At 46.7% G+C, this 14,311-nt stretch overlaps 4 protein-coding genes across 5 annotated transcripts in view; 3 read left to right on the top strand and 1 right to left on the bottom strand.

Annotated features, from left to right (window-relative positions):
• The window catches only part of LOC143031050 (BTB/POZ domain-containing protein 6-B-like), a 554,488-nt gene that overhangs the window by 298,982 nt on the left and 241,195 nt on the right, over positions 1-14,311 (top strand). The gene's annotated exons all lie outside the window — the stretch shown is intronic.
• Positions 1-14,311, bottom strand: part of LOC143031047 (BTB/POZ domain-containing protein 6-A-like) — a 248,449-nt gene that overhangs the window by 97,256 nt on the left and 136,882 nt on the right. The window lies entirely within an intron of this gene.
• The window catches only part of LOC143031054 (uncharacterized), a 108,812-nt gene that overhangs the window by 62,448 nt on the left and 32,053 nt on the right, over positions 1-14,311 (top strand). The window lies entirely within an intron of this gene.
• LOC143031046 (uncharacterized) lies at positions 5,583-12,540 on the top strand. The gene is made up of 8 exons (XM_076194416.1): positions 5,583-5,681; positions 8,015-8,175; positions 8,288-8,521; positions 9,770-9,865; positions 10,056-10,195; positions 10,317-10,608; positions 11,575-11,714; positions 11,836-12,540. Exons 2-8 carry the CDS (start codon positions 8,035-8,037, stop codon positions 12,509-12,511), a joined length of 1,719 nt encoding a protein of 572 aa, XP_076050531.1. The 5' UTR covers positions 5,583-5,681; positions 8,015-8,034; the 3' UTR covers positions 12,512-12,540.

Genomic DNA, 14,311 nt, shown 5'->3' with positions numbered 1-14,311 from the left:
AGGGATGAAGAACGGGGTACAAGACGTCTATAGATTGGCTCGCCTTTTTTATCTAGCTGTGCATTATCTTAGTCAGCTTCAGACGATAACATTTTGATTACAGACCTCCCTGTTAGCCGTGGCAGCAGTCAGCCACGACAAGGCCGTGTGAAGAGGCCAGTCTTCTCCTCCAGTTGCCTCCCGCGGCTCGTTTTCGGGTAAGTGAGACTGTTTGGAGGGCGAGACACGCAAGCACTTGTGTCCCAGGGTCCCCCACCCAAGTGTAATATCATGTTTTGTCATCGCTCGCAGGTTAACCGGTTGTGCCTGCTGTTGCTTTCTGCCATGGCGACCACTTAACAGAAATATTCAATAGTATGAAAACTGAGTGCGAGAGAGACTTGGGAGTTCTAGTGAGTCCGGACCTCAAATCCTGGAATCAGTGCATTAGCGCCAGGAATAAAACAAACAGAGCATTAAGTTTCATTGCTAGGACGGTTACGAATAGAAGTGCAGAGGTACTTATCAAACTCTAGCGTTAATTAAATCTACCTTTGAGTACGCGGTGCATTATTGGTCTCCGTCTTATAGAATGACATCAATTCACTGGAATCAGTACTACCAAATGATACATGGGCTCAGAAATTTACCTTACGAAGAGAGATTTAGGCGCCCTTAACTTACACTCTCTGGAAAGACGCAGAGTGCGGGGTGATCTAATAGAGGTGCTCAAGTGGATCAAAGGCTTTAACAAGGGTAACGCAATCAAGGTCATCATATTAAGGCAGCAAGGAAGGACTCACAGTAATGGATTTGAATTGGACAAATTTAGATATCAGAAGGAAATAGGCAAGAATTAGTTTACTAATAGGTTGGTCAACGAATGGCATAGACTTAGTAACCATGTAGTGAGCGCTGAAAATATCAGTTGTTTTAAGAAACGTTTTGATAACTTTATGGATGGGGATGAGAGGTGGTAATGGACAAGGAACTGCCTAGTGTATGCCTTATGGTCTCTTACAGTCTCCTTCATTCTTATGTTCTTAAGCGTCCTGCAAGGCAGCGAACAATGGTGTGAAGGAGGGTGGGGAGTGTGGCAACCTTTTAGATGTAGGATCAGTTTCTAAGTACAATTTTTTTTCCTCGTGTTTTCTGGGAGTATGTGTGTTGTCGTGTGTGTGTATGTGTCAACTTTGTCTTCCCCCCACCTCCTCCCGTTGTTCACTTATTGCCTCGTTGTAGCAATCCTATTCTTCGAATCTAGTGGTAAACCATATGACCCTTTTCTAGCTTTACTTTTGTTTTATTTTCCTTGTCTTGGCTTGTTTCCTCCTGTCCTTATGTCAGGTGCTGCCCATGACTTGCCTCTTCTTCCTTGTGCTATTGTTTTTACTAGGTTTTCTTTTGTTCACCCTTCGTATGGCAGTCCTTGTCGGCCTCAAAGTCCTGACTGAGGCTTTTCCAGAAATGGTCCATCCCCCTTGTCAAGAGTGACTTCGGTACCACTGCCAGTGGCCCACTGGTGCTCGCTTTCGTGGTCTGCATGATTGATTAGTGTTCATGTTCAAAACTACGAAGATGAATGCCTGCTATTTGTATGCTAATCAGTCAGTCATCCACAGATGTCTCGAGTTTTACCATATATAATACTCGCACCCCTGCAGTGGCTGGCAACGGTCCTCAAATTCGCTCAAATATCTCTGGGAAGAAACTTTTGACTCTTGTTGTAGCGAGAGGAGAGCAGTTGCCGCTTGTCAGTTGTCCATGTGTACAAAAGGGGTAAGGAATACAGTTGAAGGTAATAGAGAAAGACCTTGGGCCCAATCTGGGAACTGAGTGTCAGCCCCTCAGGGCTGCATCTGGTGGATGGGGGTTGGCGGCTTTTGAAAATTCTAGCTTCGCTGTCCATCTTGCAGGTCCCCTCCCCTCCTTCCTCTCCCCTTCTCCTCCTCTCCCTCCTTCCTCTCCCCTCCCCTTCCTTCCTCTCCCCTTCTCCTCCTTCTCTCCCTCCTTCCTCTCCTCTTCTCCTCCTCCCCCTCCTTCCTCTCCCTTCCCCCTTCTTCCTCTCCCCTTCTCCTCCTCCTCCTCCCTTCCTCTCCCCTCCCCCTCCTTCCTCTCCCCTTCTCCTCCTCCTCCCCTCCTTCCCCTACTCTTCTCCTCCTCTCCCTCCTTCCTCTGCCCTCCCCTTCCTTCCTCTCCCCTTCTCCTCCTCCTCCCCTCCTTCCTCTCCTCTTCTCCTCCTCCCCCTCCTTCCTCTCCCCTTCTTCTCCTCCTCCCCCTCCTTCCTCTCCCTTCCCCTTCTTCCTCTCCCCTTCTCCTCTTCCACCCCCTCCTTCCTCTCCCCTCCCCCTCCTTCCTCTCCCTTTCTCCTCCTACTCCCCTCCTTCCTCTCCCCTCCCCCTTCTTCCTCTCCCTTCTCCTCCTCCTCTCCCTCCTTCCTCTCCCCTTTTCCTCCTCCTCCCCCTCCTTCCTCTCCCCTTCTCCTCCTCCTCTCCCTTCTTCCTCTCCCCTCACCTTCTTCCTCTCTCCCTCCTTCCTCTCCCCCTCCTTTCTCTCCCCTTCTCCTCCTCCTCTCCCTCCTTCCTCTCCCCTTCTCCTCCTCCCCCTTCCTCTCCCTTTCTCCTCCTCCCCCTCCTTCCTCTCCCCTCGCCCTCCTGCCTCTCCCCTTCGCCTCCTTCCTCTCCCTCCTTCCTTTCCTCTTCTCTTCCTCCCCCTCCTTCCTCTCTCCTTCCCCCTCCTTCCTCTCACCTTCTCCTCCTCCTCCCCCTCCTTCCGTGTTAACATGGTCCGGTCAAAATGGCAAATGAACTTCAATATCACTAAGTGTAGCATGTGAAACGTAGGGCTACACAACCCCGAAATTAGATACAGCTTAGATAACACGCTTGTAGAGAGAACTGAGCGCAGAGAGACTTGGGAGTTCTAGTGAGTCCCGACCTTAAAACCAGGTAACAGTGCATCAGCGCCAGGAATAGAGCTAACAGACCATTAGGTTTCATTGCTACGACGATAACGAATAGAAGGGCAGAGGTAATTGTTAAACTCCATCTAGCGATAGTAAGACCCATCCTTGACTATGCGGTACAGGTTTGGTCTCCGTCCTACAGAATGGACATCAATTCACTAGAATCAGTACAGAGAAGAAGGACCAAAATGATACATGGACTCGGAAGTTTGCCTTACGAAGAGAGGCTTAGGCACCTAAACTTACACTCTCTGGAAAGACGCAGAGTGCGGGGTGATCCAATAGAAGTGTTCAAGTGGATCAAAGGCTTTAACAAGGGGGATGCAAACATGGTCGTCATATTAAAACAACAGGGCAGGACTCGCAGTAAAGGGTATAAACTGGACAAATTTAGACTTAAGAAGGAAATAGGCAAGAATTGGTTTACTAATAGGGTGGTTGATGAATGGAATAAACTTAGGAACCATGTAGTAAGCGCTGAAACTATCAGTTGTTTAAAAAAAAAACGATTAGACAACTTTATGGATGGGGTGGATGACAGGTGGTGATGGATACGGAGCTGCCTAGTGGAGGCCCTATGGTCTCTTGCAGTCCCTTTTACATTCTCAAGTTCTTCTTCTCCCCCTTCTCCTCCTCCTCCTCTCCCTCTTTCCTCCTCCCTTTCTCTCCCCTTCTCCTACTTCTCCCCCTCCTTCCTCCTTCCACTCCCCTTCTCCTCCTCCCCCTTCTTCCTCCTTCCTCTCCCCTTCTCCTCCTCCTGTCCCTCCTTCTTCCTTCCTCTCCCCCTTCTCCTCCTCCTCCTCCTCTTTCCTCCTCCCTTTCTCTCCCCTCGTCCTCCTTCTCCCCCTCCTTCCTCCTTCCTCTCCCCTTCTCCTCCTCCTCCCCCTCTTCCCTCCTCCCTTTCTCTCCCCTTCTCTTCCTTCTCCCCCTCCTTCCTCCTTCCTCTCCCCTTCTCCTCCTCCTCCCCCTTCTTCCTCCTTCCTTTCCCCTTCTTCTTCCTCTCCCCTCCTCCCTCTCCTACCTCCTTTCTCTCCCCTTCTCCTCCTCCTCCCCCTCTTTCCTCCTTCCTCTCCCCTTCCCCTCCTTCTCCTCCTTCCCCTTTTTCCTCCTTCCTCTCCCCTTCCCCTCCTCCTCCTCCCCATCTTCCTTCTTCCTCTCCCCTTTCCCCTCCTCCTCCTCCCCCTCCTTCCTCCTTCCTCTTCCCTTCTCCTTCTCCTCCCTCCTTCCTCTCCCCTTCTCCTCCTCCTCCCCCTCCTTTCTCCTTCCTTTCCTCTTCAACTCCTCCTCATTCTCTTTCCTCCTTCCTCTCCTCTTCTCCTCCTCCTGTCCCTCCTTCGTACTTCCTCTCCCCTGTTCCTCCTCCTCCCTTCCTCTCCCCTTCTCCTCCTCCTCCCCTCCTTCCTCCTTCCTCTCCCCTTCTCCTCCTCCTCTCCTCTTTCCTCCTCCCTTTCTTTCCCCTTCTCCTTCTCCCCTCCTTCCTCTCCCCTTCTCCTCCTCACCCTCATTCCTCCCTCCTCTCCCCTTCTCTTCCTCCTCCCCTCCTTCCTCCTTTCTCTCCCCTTCTCCTCCACCTCACCCCTCTTTCCCTTCCTTCCTCCCCCTTTGTCCTCTTCCTCCCCTCTTTCCTTCTCCCTTCCTCTCCCCCTTCTCCTCCTCCTCCTCTTCCACTTTCCCTCCTTCCTCTCCCCTTCTCCTCCCCCTCCTTCCTCCTTCTCTCCCCTTCTCTCTCCTCCTCCCCCTCTTTCCTCCTCCCTTCCTCTCCCCTTCTCCTCCTCCTCCCCCTCCTTCCTCCTTCCTCTCCCCTTCTCCTCCTCCTCCTCTCCCCTTCTCCCCCTCCTTCCTCCTTCCTCTCCCCTTCTCCTCACCCTCCCCCTCTTTCCTCCTTCATCTCGCCTTTTCCTCCTCCTCCCCCTCTCCTCCCTCACCCTCTTTCCTCATTCCTCTCCCCTTCTGCTCCTCCTCCCCCTCCTCCCTCCTTCCTCACCCCCTTCTCCTCGTCCTCACCCTCCTTCCTCTCCCCTTTCCCCTCCTCCTCCTCCCCCTGTTTTCTCTTTCCTCTTCCCTTCTCCTTCTACTCCCTCCTTCCTCTCCCCTTCTCCTCCTCCTCCTCCTCCTCCTCCACCCCCTCTTTCCCCCTTTCTTTCCCCTTCTCCTTCTCCCTTTCTCCTCCCTTCCTCTCCCCTCGTTCCTCTTCCCTTCTCCTCCTCCTTCCCTCCCTACCTAATTTTCTCCTCATACTCCTTCTCTCCCTTCCTCCTCCTCCTCCTCCTCCTCCTCTTTCCCTCCCGCCCGCCCCTCATCCTCCACTCTTCTTCCTTCATCTCCCTCCCTCCCTCTCTTTCTCTTCCTCCTCCTTTCTCCCCTCTTTCCCTCCCCTTTGCCCTCCTCCTCCTTCCCTCCTTCCTCTCCCTCCTCCTCCTTCTTTCCTCCATCCCTCCCTCCATCCCCTTTGCCCTCCTCCTCCTCCTCCTCCTCCTCCTCCTCCTCCTCCTTCCCTCCCTGCCTCCAGCCGGCCCCCTCCCCTTCCCCCTCCCCCTCCCGATCACATGATGACTGTGTGTGTGTGTGTCTCCTGCTTTGGCTGGCTGGGACGGGGTGTACACACACACAAATGAGATGGCGGCGGAGGGAGGGACGAGGAAGGCGAGGAGTGTCGTCGTGTATTCTTTCATCAATGAAATAGCATCTCTATTATCTGCCTGCGCTTGTAATGGCAACAAATTCCATTGGAAAATAGGTATTTTAACTCGACCACTTAGTGTATTACGGTAAATATAACAAAAGAAAAAAAAATAAAAGGTGTATAGGAAAACACAAACTTAATAAAACACCAGGGCATGACAGTTGGCATCCAACAATATTAAAGAAAATTAACAATTAAACTCTTCTTCCATTGAAAATTATTTTCAATAGATACATCATATCCGGACAAGTCCCAAGAGAATGGAACCTGGCTATATCCATATTTAAAAAAGGTGGCAAAAACAAACCAAATAACTACAGGCCTAAGTTTCATATTAATCCTACGAAAATTTATGCAAACTCTCATCAGAGGTGCTATAGAACATCATTTACAAAGTAACTCTTTGATAGATGATAGCCAGCATGGATTCAAAGGCAAACGTTTTTGCCTTACTAACTTACTCCAATTTTACAAAAGTACGACAAAATAAACAATATACATTTAATATATATACACTTTGCAAAAAAATTTCATACCGTCCCCCACGAGAGACTACGTACTAAATTAGTTTTACACGGAATAAGTGCTAGCCTATAATCAAGTTGGACAAGTAATTGCTTAAACGATCCAAAACAGAGTTCTTCTGAATGGCTAAACTTCTAGATACAAAAATCTTACCAGTGGAGTTCCTCAGGGCTCCGTTCTTGGGCCACTTCTATTCATACTATATATAAATTATGTTCATCCATTGTCTCCAAAATAGCTGATGACACAAAACTGTGCAGAATGGTAAATGATCACTTAAACCAATCAAACATGCAAAAAGATTTAGATAAACTACAGCAATGGTCTCAAAAGTGGCTAATGAAATTTAACACAAACGCAAGCTTATGCACGCACGTAAAAATAACAGTAAGTACGATTACAAGTTATTTGGGAATGAGTTAACAAAAGTCAATAGTGAAAAGGATCTCGGCGTAATTATCAGTAACGATCTCAAATCATCTAAGCAGTGTATCTCTGAGAAAGCAAATAAGATTGAAGGACTGATTGCGCCGTCTTTTGACTTCAAAAGTCCATCTCTCATTAACAAGCTATATAAATCGTTAGTTCGTTTGTAATATGATGTTTCCGTATGGTCACCGAATCTCATTAAAGATATTGGCAGACTGGAAAAAAGTGCAGCGGCAAGCCACAAAACTGATTCCAAATATGAAAAATAAATCATACGAAAATCGACTAAAACATATGGATATTTTCCCTAACAGGCGTAGACTCAGGGGTGACTTGATACAGGTTTTTAAGATTCTAAAGGGAATTGACAATATCAAAAGTGACCAAATTTTTACACTTGATGAGAATCCGATAAGAAATAATGGTCTCAAACTGGAAGGAAATTCATTCAATTTGGAAGTGGGTGGAAACAACTTTGCCAACTGTGTAGTAGTAAATAAATGGAATAAACTTCCTGCAGAGGCAGTGTAATGTAGTTCAGTTCGAAGCTTAAGATTCGTTTAGATAAACACCTAAGCAAGATGCTGTAATGCCTGCCATTATTCTTCTTATATTACTTATTTTGTTTGCTATTATTTGCCTGTTTATTATCATATATTTTATCATTATTTAATATTTACCGGCTTGATTATTAATTAACTGTACCTATTTATTATTATTTATATTGTTATTATTTTATTGATTTATTTATTTATCATTATTATAACTTTTTTCGCATCAGACCTAGATATGAACCAAAAGGTCTCCTGTCGGCATGTTCCTCCTTTGTAATCTTTTGAGAGATCTTGGACCCAGAGACCGAGTGTCAGCCCCTCAGGGCTGCAGCAGGTGGTCGGGGGTGGGGCGGGGTGGGGGGTTGGTTGACGGGTTTTGAAAATGACAACTTCGCTGTCCCCCTTGCAGGAGGACCACCACCACAATGAAGGAAGCAGTTACTCGTCATTGATCCCCTTCAGGTGGCGTTGAGGCAACTGGCAGTGTGCTCGCTCGAGCCGGGGTTTTCAGACTGTTTACTTCTGTAGTACTTCTGGGCTGCATGTTGTTGTTTCTGCCCTTTTGTGGCTGCCTGCCCCCTCCCTCCCCACGCGTGCATTGCTCCGTATTTACTGACCTCAGGTTCCATTTGATAATGTTGGCTCCAATCTGAGAGTTGCTCTCTGATTAGCATTATGAATTTGTTCGCCCTTCCAGGATCCTTCCCGTTCGTTCCGTCAGTTTAGCTCCAACTCAGTCTTTTCTAATTATTTTACGCTTGAGTTTCTTCCGGGATGCTGTATCTATGTCTGCGTGTGAATTTGTGTTGTGGCAAATTTAGGGGCAGAATATATGGCTCATCTTGACTGATGCACGGCTAAACCGGTTGGTATTTGCAGGCAGCAGCGAAAGAACTAACATGGTCGAAACCGGAACCTTGTGTGGCAAGAAATGGCAGTCGATGTTGAAGAACGGCAAAGAGCGCACGCAGTACCTGTACACCTCGAGGGAGTTGAGCGACGTGGACATCTTCTTTCCAGGAGTCGAGGAGCCTGTCAAGGTAAGTGTGGTGACTCGCACTGAATATCACTCCCTCCTTGAGCAAGGTGGGCGGAGCTTTGACGAGCGTTGCCCCAGAGGAAGGCTTTGGACTTAATACGTGACTCCCTCAGGTCCACAGCCTGATCCTGTGCACGAATTCCCCCGTGTTCTTCGCCATGCTGAATGGACCCCTGGCTACCGGTAAGAAGCTCACCCTTCCAAAGGACCCTCGTCACTCCTTCCAGAAGCTACTGGATCACATGTACCTGGACCGGATGGACCTGGAGTCGCTGGAAGAGGCTCTCGGGGTGTACGCCATGGCCCACAAGTACGAGATGGAGTCGGCAATGAAAGATTGTGTGAAGGTATGTGGGGAAGCCAGCTGCCCTTGCTTTCCTCCACAGTAGTTCTACCGTTATTCTTCTTCTGTTTCTTCTTCCTCTTCTATTTCTTCTTTTTCATTTTGCTTTTGTTTTCCTTTTTATGTTTCTTCTGGTTCTTCTTTTTCTTTTTTTCTGTTTCTTCTTCTGCATTTTCGTCTTCTAATGTCTCTTCTTCTTCTTCCGTTCTTCTTTTTCTATTTCTTCCTCAGTTTCTTCTTCGTTTTCATACTCCTAGTCTTTGTCTTCTTCATAATTTTCTTCTTCCTCTTTTTCTTCTCCTTCTTTTTCTTGGTCTTCTTTTTCTTCTGCGTCTTCTTCTATTTCTTCGTCCCCTTCTTCTTCGTCTTTTTCTTCTTCGTATTTTCCTTCGTCTTCGTCTTCGTCTTCTTCTTCTTCGTCTTCTATTTCTTGTTCTTCCTCTTCTTTTTTCTCTACCTCTTCTTTTTCTTCTTCTTCGTCTCCTTTTTCGTTTTATTCTTCTTCTTCGTCCTCTTCATCTTCGTTTCCTTCTTCTTCGTCTTTTTCTTCTTCCTCTTCTAGTTTTTCTTCTTCCTCTTCTTCTTTTTCTTTTTCTTCGTCTTATTCTTGTTCTACGTCTGCTTCGTCTTATTTTTCTTCTTCGCCTTCTTACTCGTCTTTTTTTTTTCTTCTTCGCCATCTTGTTCGTCTTATTTTTCTTCTTCGTATTTTTCTTCGTTTTCTTCATCTTCGTCTTCTACTTCTTATTATTATTATTCGTCTTCGTCGCCTTATTTTTTCTTCTACTTCGTCTCCTTCGTCCTCCTCTTCATCTTTTTTTTTCTTCATCGTCTTCTTCTTCCTCTTCTTCGTCTTATTTTTTGTCTTCTTCGTTTTCATATTCGTCTTCTTCATCTTCTAAAATCTAAATGGTATTCTTCTTCGTCTTCTTCTTTCTCGTCTTCTTCCTCTCCTCCTCGTCCTCTTTTGTTTTATTTTTCCTCGTCTTCGTCTTTTTCTTGGTCTTCCACTTCGTCGGCTTCTTCTTTCTCTTCTTCTTTTGTTGTGATCACAGTGATACGGTGAGCAAGACCAGATGATTGGTTGAGTGTGCGGCAATTCGGACGATGCCTTATTTTGGGGGTCATGATTGAACACCACGGCAGCAGACGGGCTTCCTCCTCTCTGTGGACAAAGGTATAATAGTGAAACATGATACACTCGACTTTTCACACTTGCTTAGGCAAACTCTCTCTCTCGTTTTGTTTTCAGTACATCGCCTCCAACGTGAAGGCGGAGACGATGCCGGCAGTGCTGGAGACTTCGGTTCTTTATGAGGACGCGGCGCTGAAGAAAAAGTGCAAAGAGGTACGTGGGTCTGTTTCCTGATGTCGTGGCTGGTGTTCCCTTTGGGTAAAATGGTGATGTCTACACTTCTTGTGGCTAAGGTTCAAAGTCCTCTTGGTTGAAAGACGTCTCGCACTTTCAGTCGGGTCAATTGTCGCCCGTCCCTTGGATTCGTCGACATGTTCAGAAGCATGGCCTCTTTGACCCACAGATACTGTACCGCGACCCCGACGCCGTCATGCTGCCTGAGGCCGTGTCTCGTCTGAGCAAGGGAAGCTTGAGGGCTTTGCTGACGGACGAGACCCTGGCCTTCTCTTCCGAGGTTGTCCCCTTCAGAGGACTGATTGCCTGGTAAGTACTCGCACTCGTGGCGACCATTCTGTTCCTCTTTGCACAGTGCATGACTATGTTTTGGTAGTCGCTCATCAAGCCCGCACGCTAATGCGTTCTCTGTGCCTCTCGTTGGTCGCAGGGGAAGAGCCCAGCTAGGCCAGCAGGAGGAGGAGCCGTCGGGGAGTGCGCTCCGGGAGGTGATCGGGGACGACCTGCTGAGGGAGGTGCGGTTCCTCGACATGTCCTGCGACGAGATCGTCGACAACGTGATTGGCACGGACGTGCTGACCCAGAAGGAGTGCATCCACATCCAGTGTGCCATCCGGGGCGCCGATCCCTCGAAGTTCCCGATGACCATGCCTCTGCATCCTACCAGGGGAAGGAGGAGGCAGCCCCTAAAAAAAGACGGGGCGCTGAAGAAGTGCAAAAAGGTACGTACGTGGGTCTGTTTCCTGATGTCGTGGCTGGTGTTTCTTTTGGATACAATGGTTATTTCTATACTTCTTGGATCTAGGGTTCAAAGCCCTCTTGTTTGAAAGACGCCTCGCTTTGCATTAGAGCGTAAGGAAGCACGGCGACAAAGTGCACGGGGGAGCTTTGCCCCCGAGGTGGGTTGATTAGCAGTCGTGGAGGAGGTGAAGAGATTGCCCCCCGCCCCCCAGGTGTTTTCCCTCGGCCGGAGCCGTCACCCTGCGTGACCAAGTTCACACCCTGACTGACGGCGGCATGTAATGTATAGAAAATATCATTTTGCATCGAAGACTTAATTTTTCCGGTACGATTACAGTTTGTCTTTCTCTTATTTTTCTTGAATCTGACGTGCAGTCTGCCACGACACACATAAAATTAGTCATATTTGTTTGAAATTAGCTCCCAGTAGATCTAAGAGGTTATTTTTACATAGACGTCGCTCACTTTAATATACTCGTACGTCCGCCACCACTGTTATATTTTATCTCACTGATTATCTTTATATACAGGACGTGACAGTGATATCCATTATTTTTTAGCACTCTCAGATAAAATGCACAAACCGAAATCAACATCCTCTTATTTTCACTGCTCAAACTTACTTCAGTAAAAATAATTAACTATTTTTTATTTTATCTTATAATTAAATTAACAAAGCCTTATCACACACCAGTAAGTAAAAATTCTAACATTAAGAGTCATGTTTTTAATTCTAAATACACTTATGCAGCAATTTATGTCGTATTTTTTCTTTTTTAATATCGGCTTTCAAATTAGCTAAGTCACCCTTTTGCCTCATGAAATCTGAGACAATTGAAAATTCTAGCGCTAATAGGAAACTACGAGCCTGACTGCGAAAGGTCCCATTGTCGCCCGTCCCTTGGATTCGTCGACATGTTCAGAAGCATGGCCTCTTTGACCCACAGATACTGGACCGCGACCCCGACGCCATCATGCTGCCCGAGACTGTGGCTCGTCTGAGCAAGGAAGACTTGAGGGCTTTGCTGACGGACGAGACCCTGGCCTTCTCCTCCGAGGTTGTCCCCTTCAGAGGACTGATTGCCTGGTAAGTACTCGCACTCGTGGCGACCATTCCGTTCCTCTTTGCACAGTGCATGGCTACGTTTTGGTCGTCGCTCACCAAGCCCGCACGCTAATGCGTTCTCTGTTCCTCTCGTTGGTCGCAGGGGAAAAGCCCAGCTAGGCCAGCAGGAGGAGGAGGAGCCGTCGGGGAGTGCGCTCCGGGAGGAGATCGGGGACGACCTGCTGAGGGAGGTGCGGTTCCTGGACATGTCCTGCGACGAGTTCGTGGACCACGTGGTGGGCACGGACGTGCTGACCCACACGGAGTGCATCCACATCCTGACGGCCATCCGGGGCGCCGACCCCTCGACGCTCCCGAGGACCACGCCACTGCATCCTGCCAGGGGAGGAAGGAGGGGGCGTATACCCCAGAAAGGGCGGCTCTCCCGCTTTCGCTTTCCCCCGAAGGGACTCAGAGTGACTTTGGAGCCGTATGTGCGTTGTTGTTTGATTTGGTGTCTTTCGAGTGATAGGAATATCTGTGTCCATCGCCTGGATGCACCAGGTGCTGGCACCCTTCAGATAGATGATCTTGATAGGGGCTGTGTTGCAATAAGCTCGGCATCCTCTAAGGGTCCTGAATTCGTCTTTGCACCGCCTGCTGCCCTTGAGGCGGGCAAAGGGTATCATGTGTGGTTTACCCCCAAAACGGAAGTAGTTGCGAATAGGGCAAGTGGCGGAAGTCAGAGTGTGGGGAATGTAACCCTGGAACGTGGAGGAATGTGGTCTCTTGAGTGTACCCTGTATGTGTGCGAGTCTGGAAGCTCTGGCTCCGAGTAAGTGAGTGAGGGGGGGGGAGAGCGGGTTGGGTTGGGTTTGGCCCCTTTTTGCACGAACGAGGGAGGGAGGGAGGGAGGGAGGGAGGGAGGGGGCACGGCGGGCGGCGGCGACCCGAAGCCGAATGGAATCGCTTGGCGAAGAGCCGTTCTATTATTACCGTCATCATCATCATCGCCGCCGCCGCCATTGTCATTAGCATTGGTGCAATCAGGTGTCTTGTTAGAGAGAGGCGGTTTCAGTGCCAAGGAAGGAAGCGTCTCATCATTTGTTGTATTCGGATCCTTTATTTCAAGTCATTTCCAAGGTGCAGCAGAAATCGTCACAAGGGGGAACAAGCCACTGGTATAGGTACGTGCCTTACTAAAACACACCTAACTACACAATTGTATACATACATACATATATATATATATATATATATATATATATATATATATAATATATATATATATATATATATATATATACACACGCACGCACATATATATATATGTGTGTGCGTGTGTGTGTGTGTGTGTGTGTGTGTGTGTGTGTGTGTGTGTGTGTGTGTGTGTGTGTGTGTGTGTGTGTGTGTGTGTGTGTGTGTGTGTGTGTTTGTAATGTTGCGCACTTCATTTTGAGCTTCATATGATATTAAAAGAAATATTAATAGAATTGGGTTCTCATAAAAGTATGTCAATATTTTACATAATAGATGTGTCGTGTTGGAAGCTTCCAGGAGTTGTTCGAGAGCTGGTGCTTGACTTCGTCTTAGAAAATTAAAACTTATTTTGTGCATAGCCGTTCTCTGCGATTACATGTTTCTCACATCTTGTTTACTTATCTTTAGGTTTTGTTTATACATCAAAGATTTTCATTCTGTTTTAACAGGTCTAAACTATTTAAAGTTAGTGAACAACTCTACTTCATAATATTCTTAACTTTCCTTTGTTAAGGTTAATAAATATTATTATAAAACTTATAATATATTGTGTAATTTACTATATATTTTTTTACTTACAATCTTTTTTATAATTACGATGATAAAAAAAAAAAAAAATTGGGTGAATCCGAGCTTTCATGCAGTCACGGAAACGACTGTCACTTGATTCAGCTGTAGAACAATACGCACTGTAAATGTCTAAAACTTGATATCTGAGGAGGTTCTGGTCGTTCTAAGCCCTGAGGGAACAATTCTCACTATTTATAGATAGCCACGTTTCAAATTCTGCATGTTGGCCTCCGCGGATCTCCCGATGTTGAGGGCTTAGAACTAAAGTGTGTTGTGCTTGATAAAAATGCTTATCTCTTCACTGGGACCCGTTCTGTGTTGTACATATATATATATATATATTATATATATATATATATATATATATATGTATATATGTATATATATATATATATGTATGTATGTGTGTGTGTATACATATATATATATATATATATATATATATATATATATATATATATATATACACATATACATATGTACATGTATCAATGACCTTATGCATGGATTTCAATTTACTGTATCCAGATTTCTTGATGATACCAAGTTGTGCAGAGTAATAATATATTGCCACCAAATTCACCTGGATATTCAAGTAGAGTTAGACAAATGACAGGGGTGGTCTGAAAAGTGGTCAATGAAGTTTAATCAAAGGAAAATGAAATTATACTAAATACATCCACAGTTTATTTTGAAAAAAGGGAGTGAAAAGAATCATGGCATGATTATCAGTAATGTCTGCAAATCATCTAAGCATTGTACATTTTGCTTTAGAGAAAGCTAACGAGATCATAGGACTGAGAGTTTTG

The sequence above is a fragment of the Oratosquilla oratoria genome, chromosome 12 (assembly GCF_046742065.1).
Source record: "Oratosquilla oratoria isolate Oo_2021 chromosome 12, ASM4674206v1, whole genome shotgun sequence".
Classification (NCBI taxonomy): Eukaryota; Metazoa; Arthropoda; class Malacostraca; order Stomatopoda; family Squillidae; genus Oratosquilla; species Oratosquilla oratoria.
The sequence above is the reverse complement of the archived record's forward strand: the minus strand, read 5'-3'. Positions and strand labels throughout refer to the sequence as shown.

Bases quoted from the DNA above. Each gene is read 5' to 3' on its own strand.
- LOC143031046 (XM_076194416.1), top strand. From the start codon at position 8,035: ATGGTCGAAACCGGAACCTTGTGTGGCAAGAAATGGCAGTCGATGTTG. The intron at 8,522-9,769 runs GTATGTGGGGAA...TTTTGTTTTCAG, and splicing joins CAATGAAAGATTGTGTGAAG to TACATCGCCTCCAACGTGAA. The intron at 11,715-11,835 runs GTAAGTACTCGC...CGTTGGTCGCAG, and splicing joins TTCAGAGGACTGATTGCCTG to GGGAAAAGCCCAGCTAGGCC.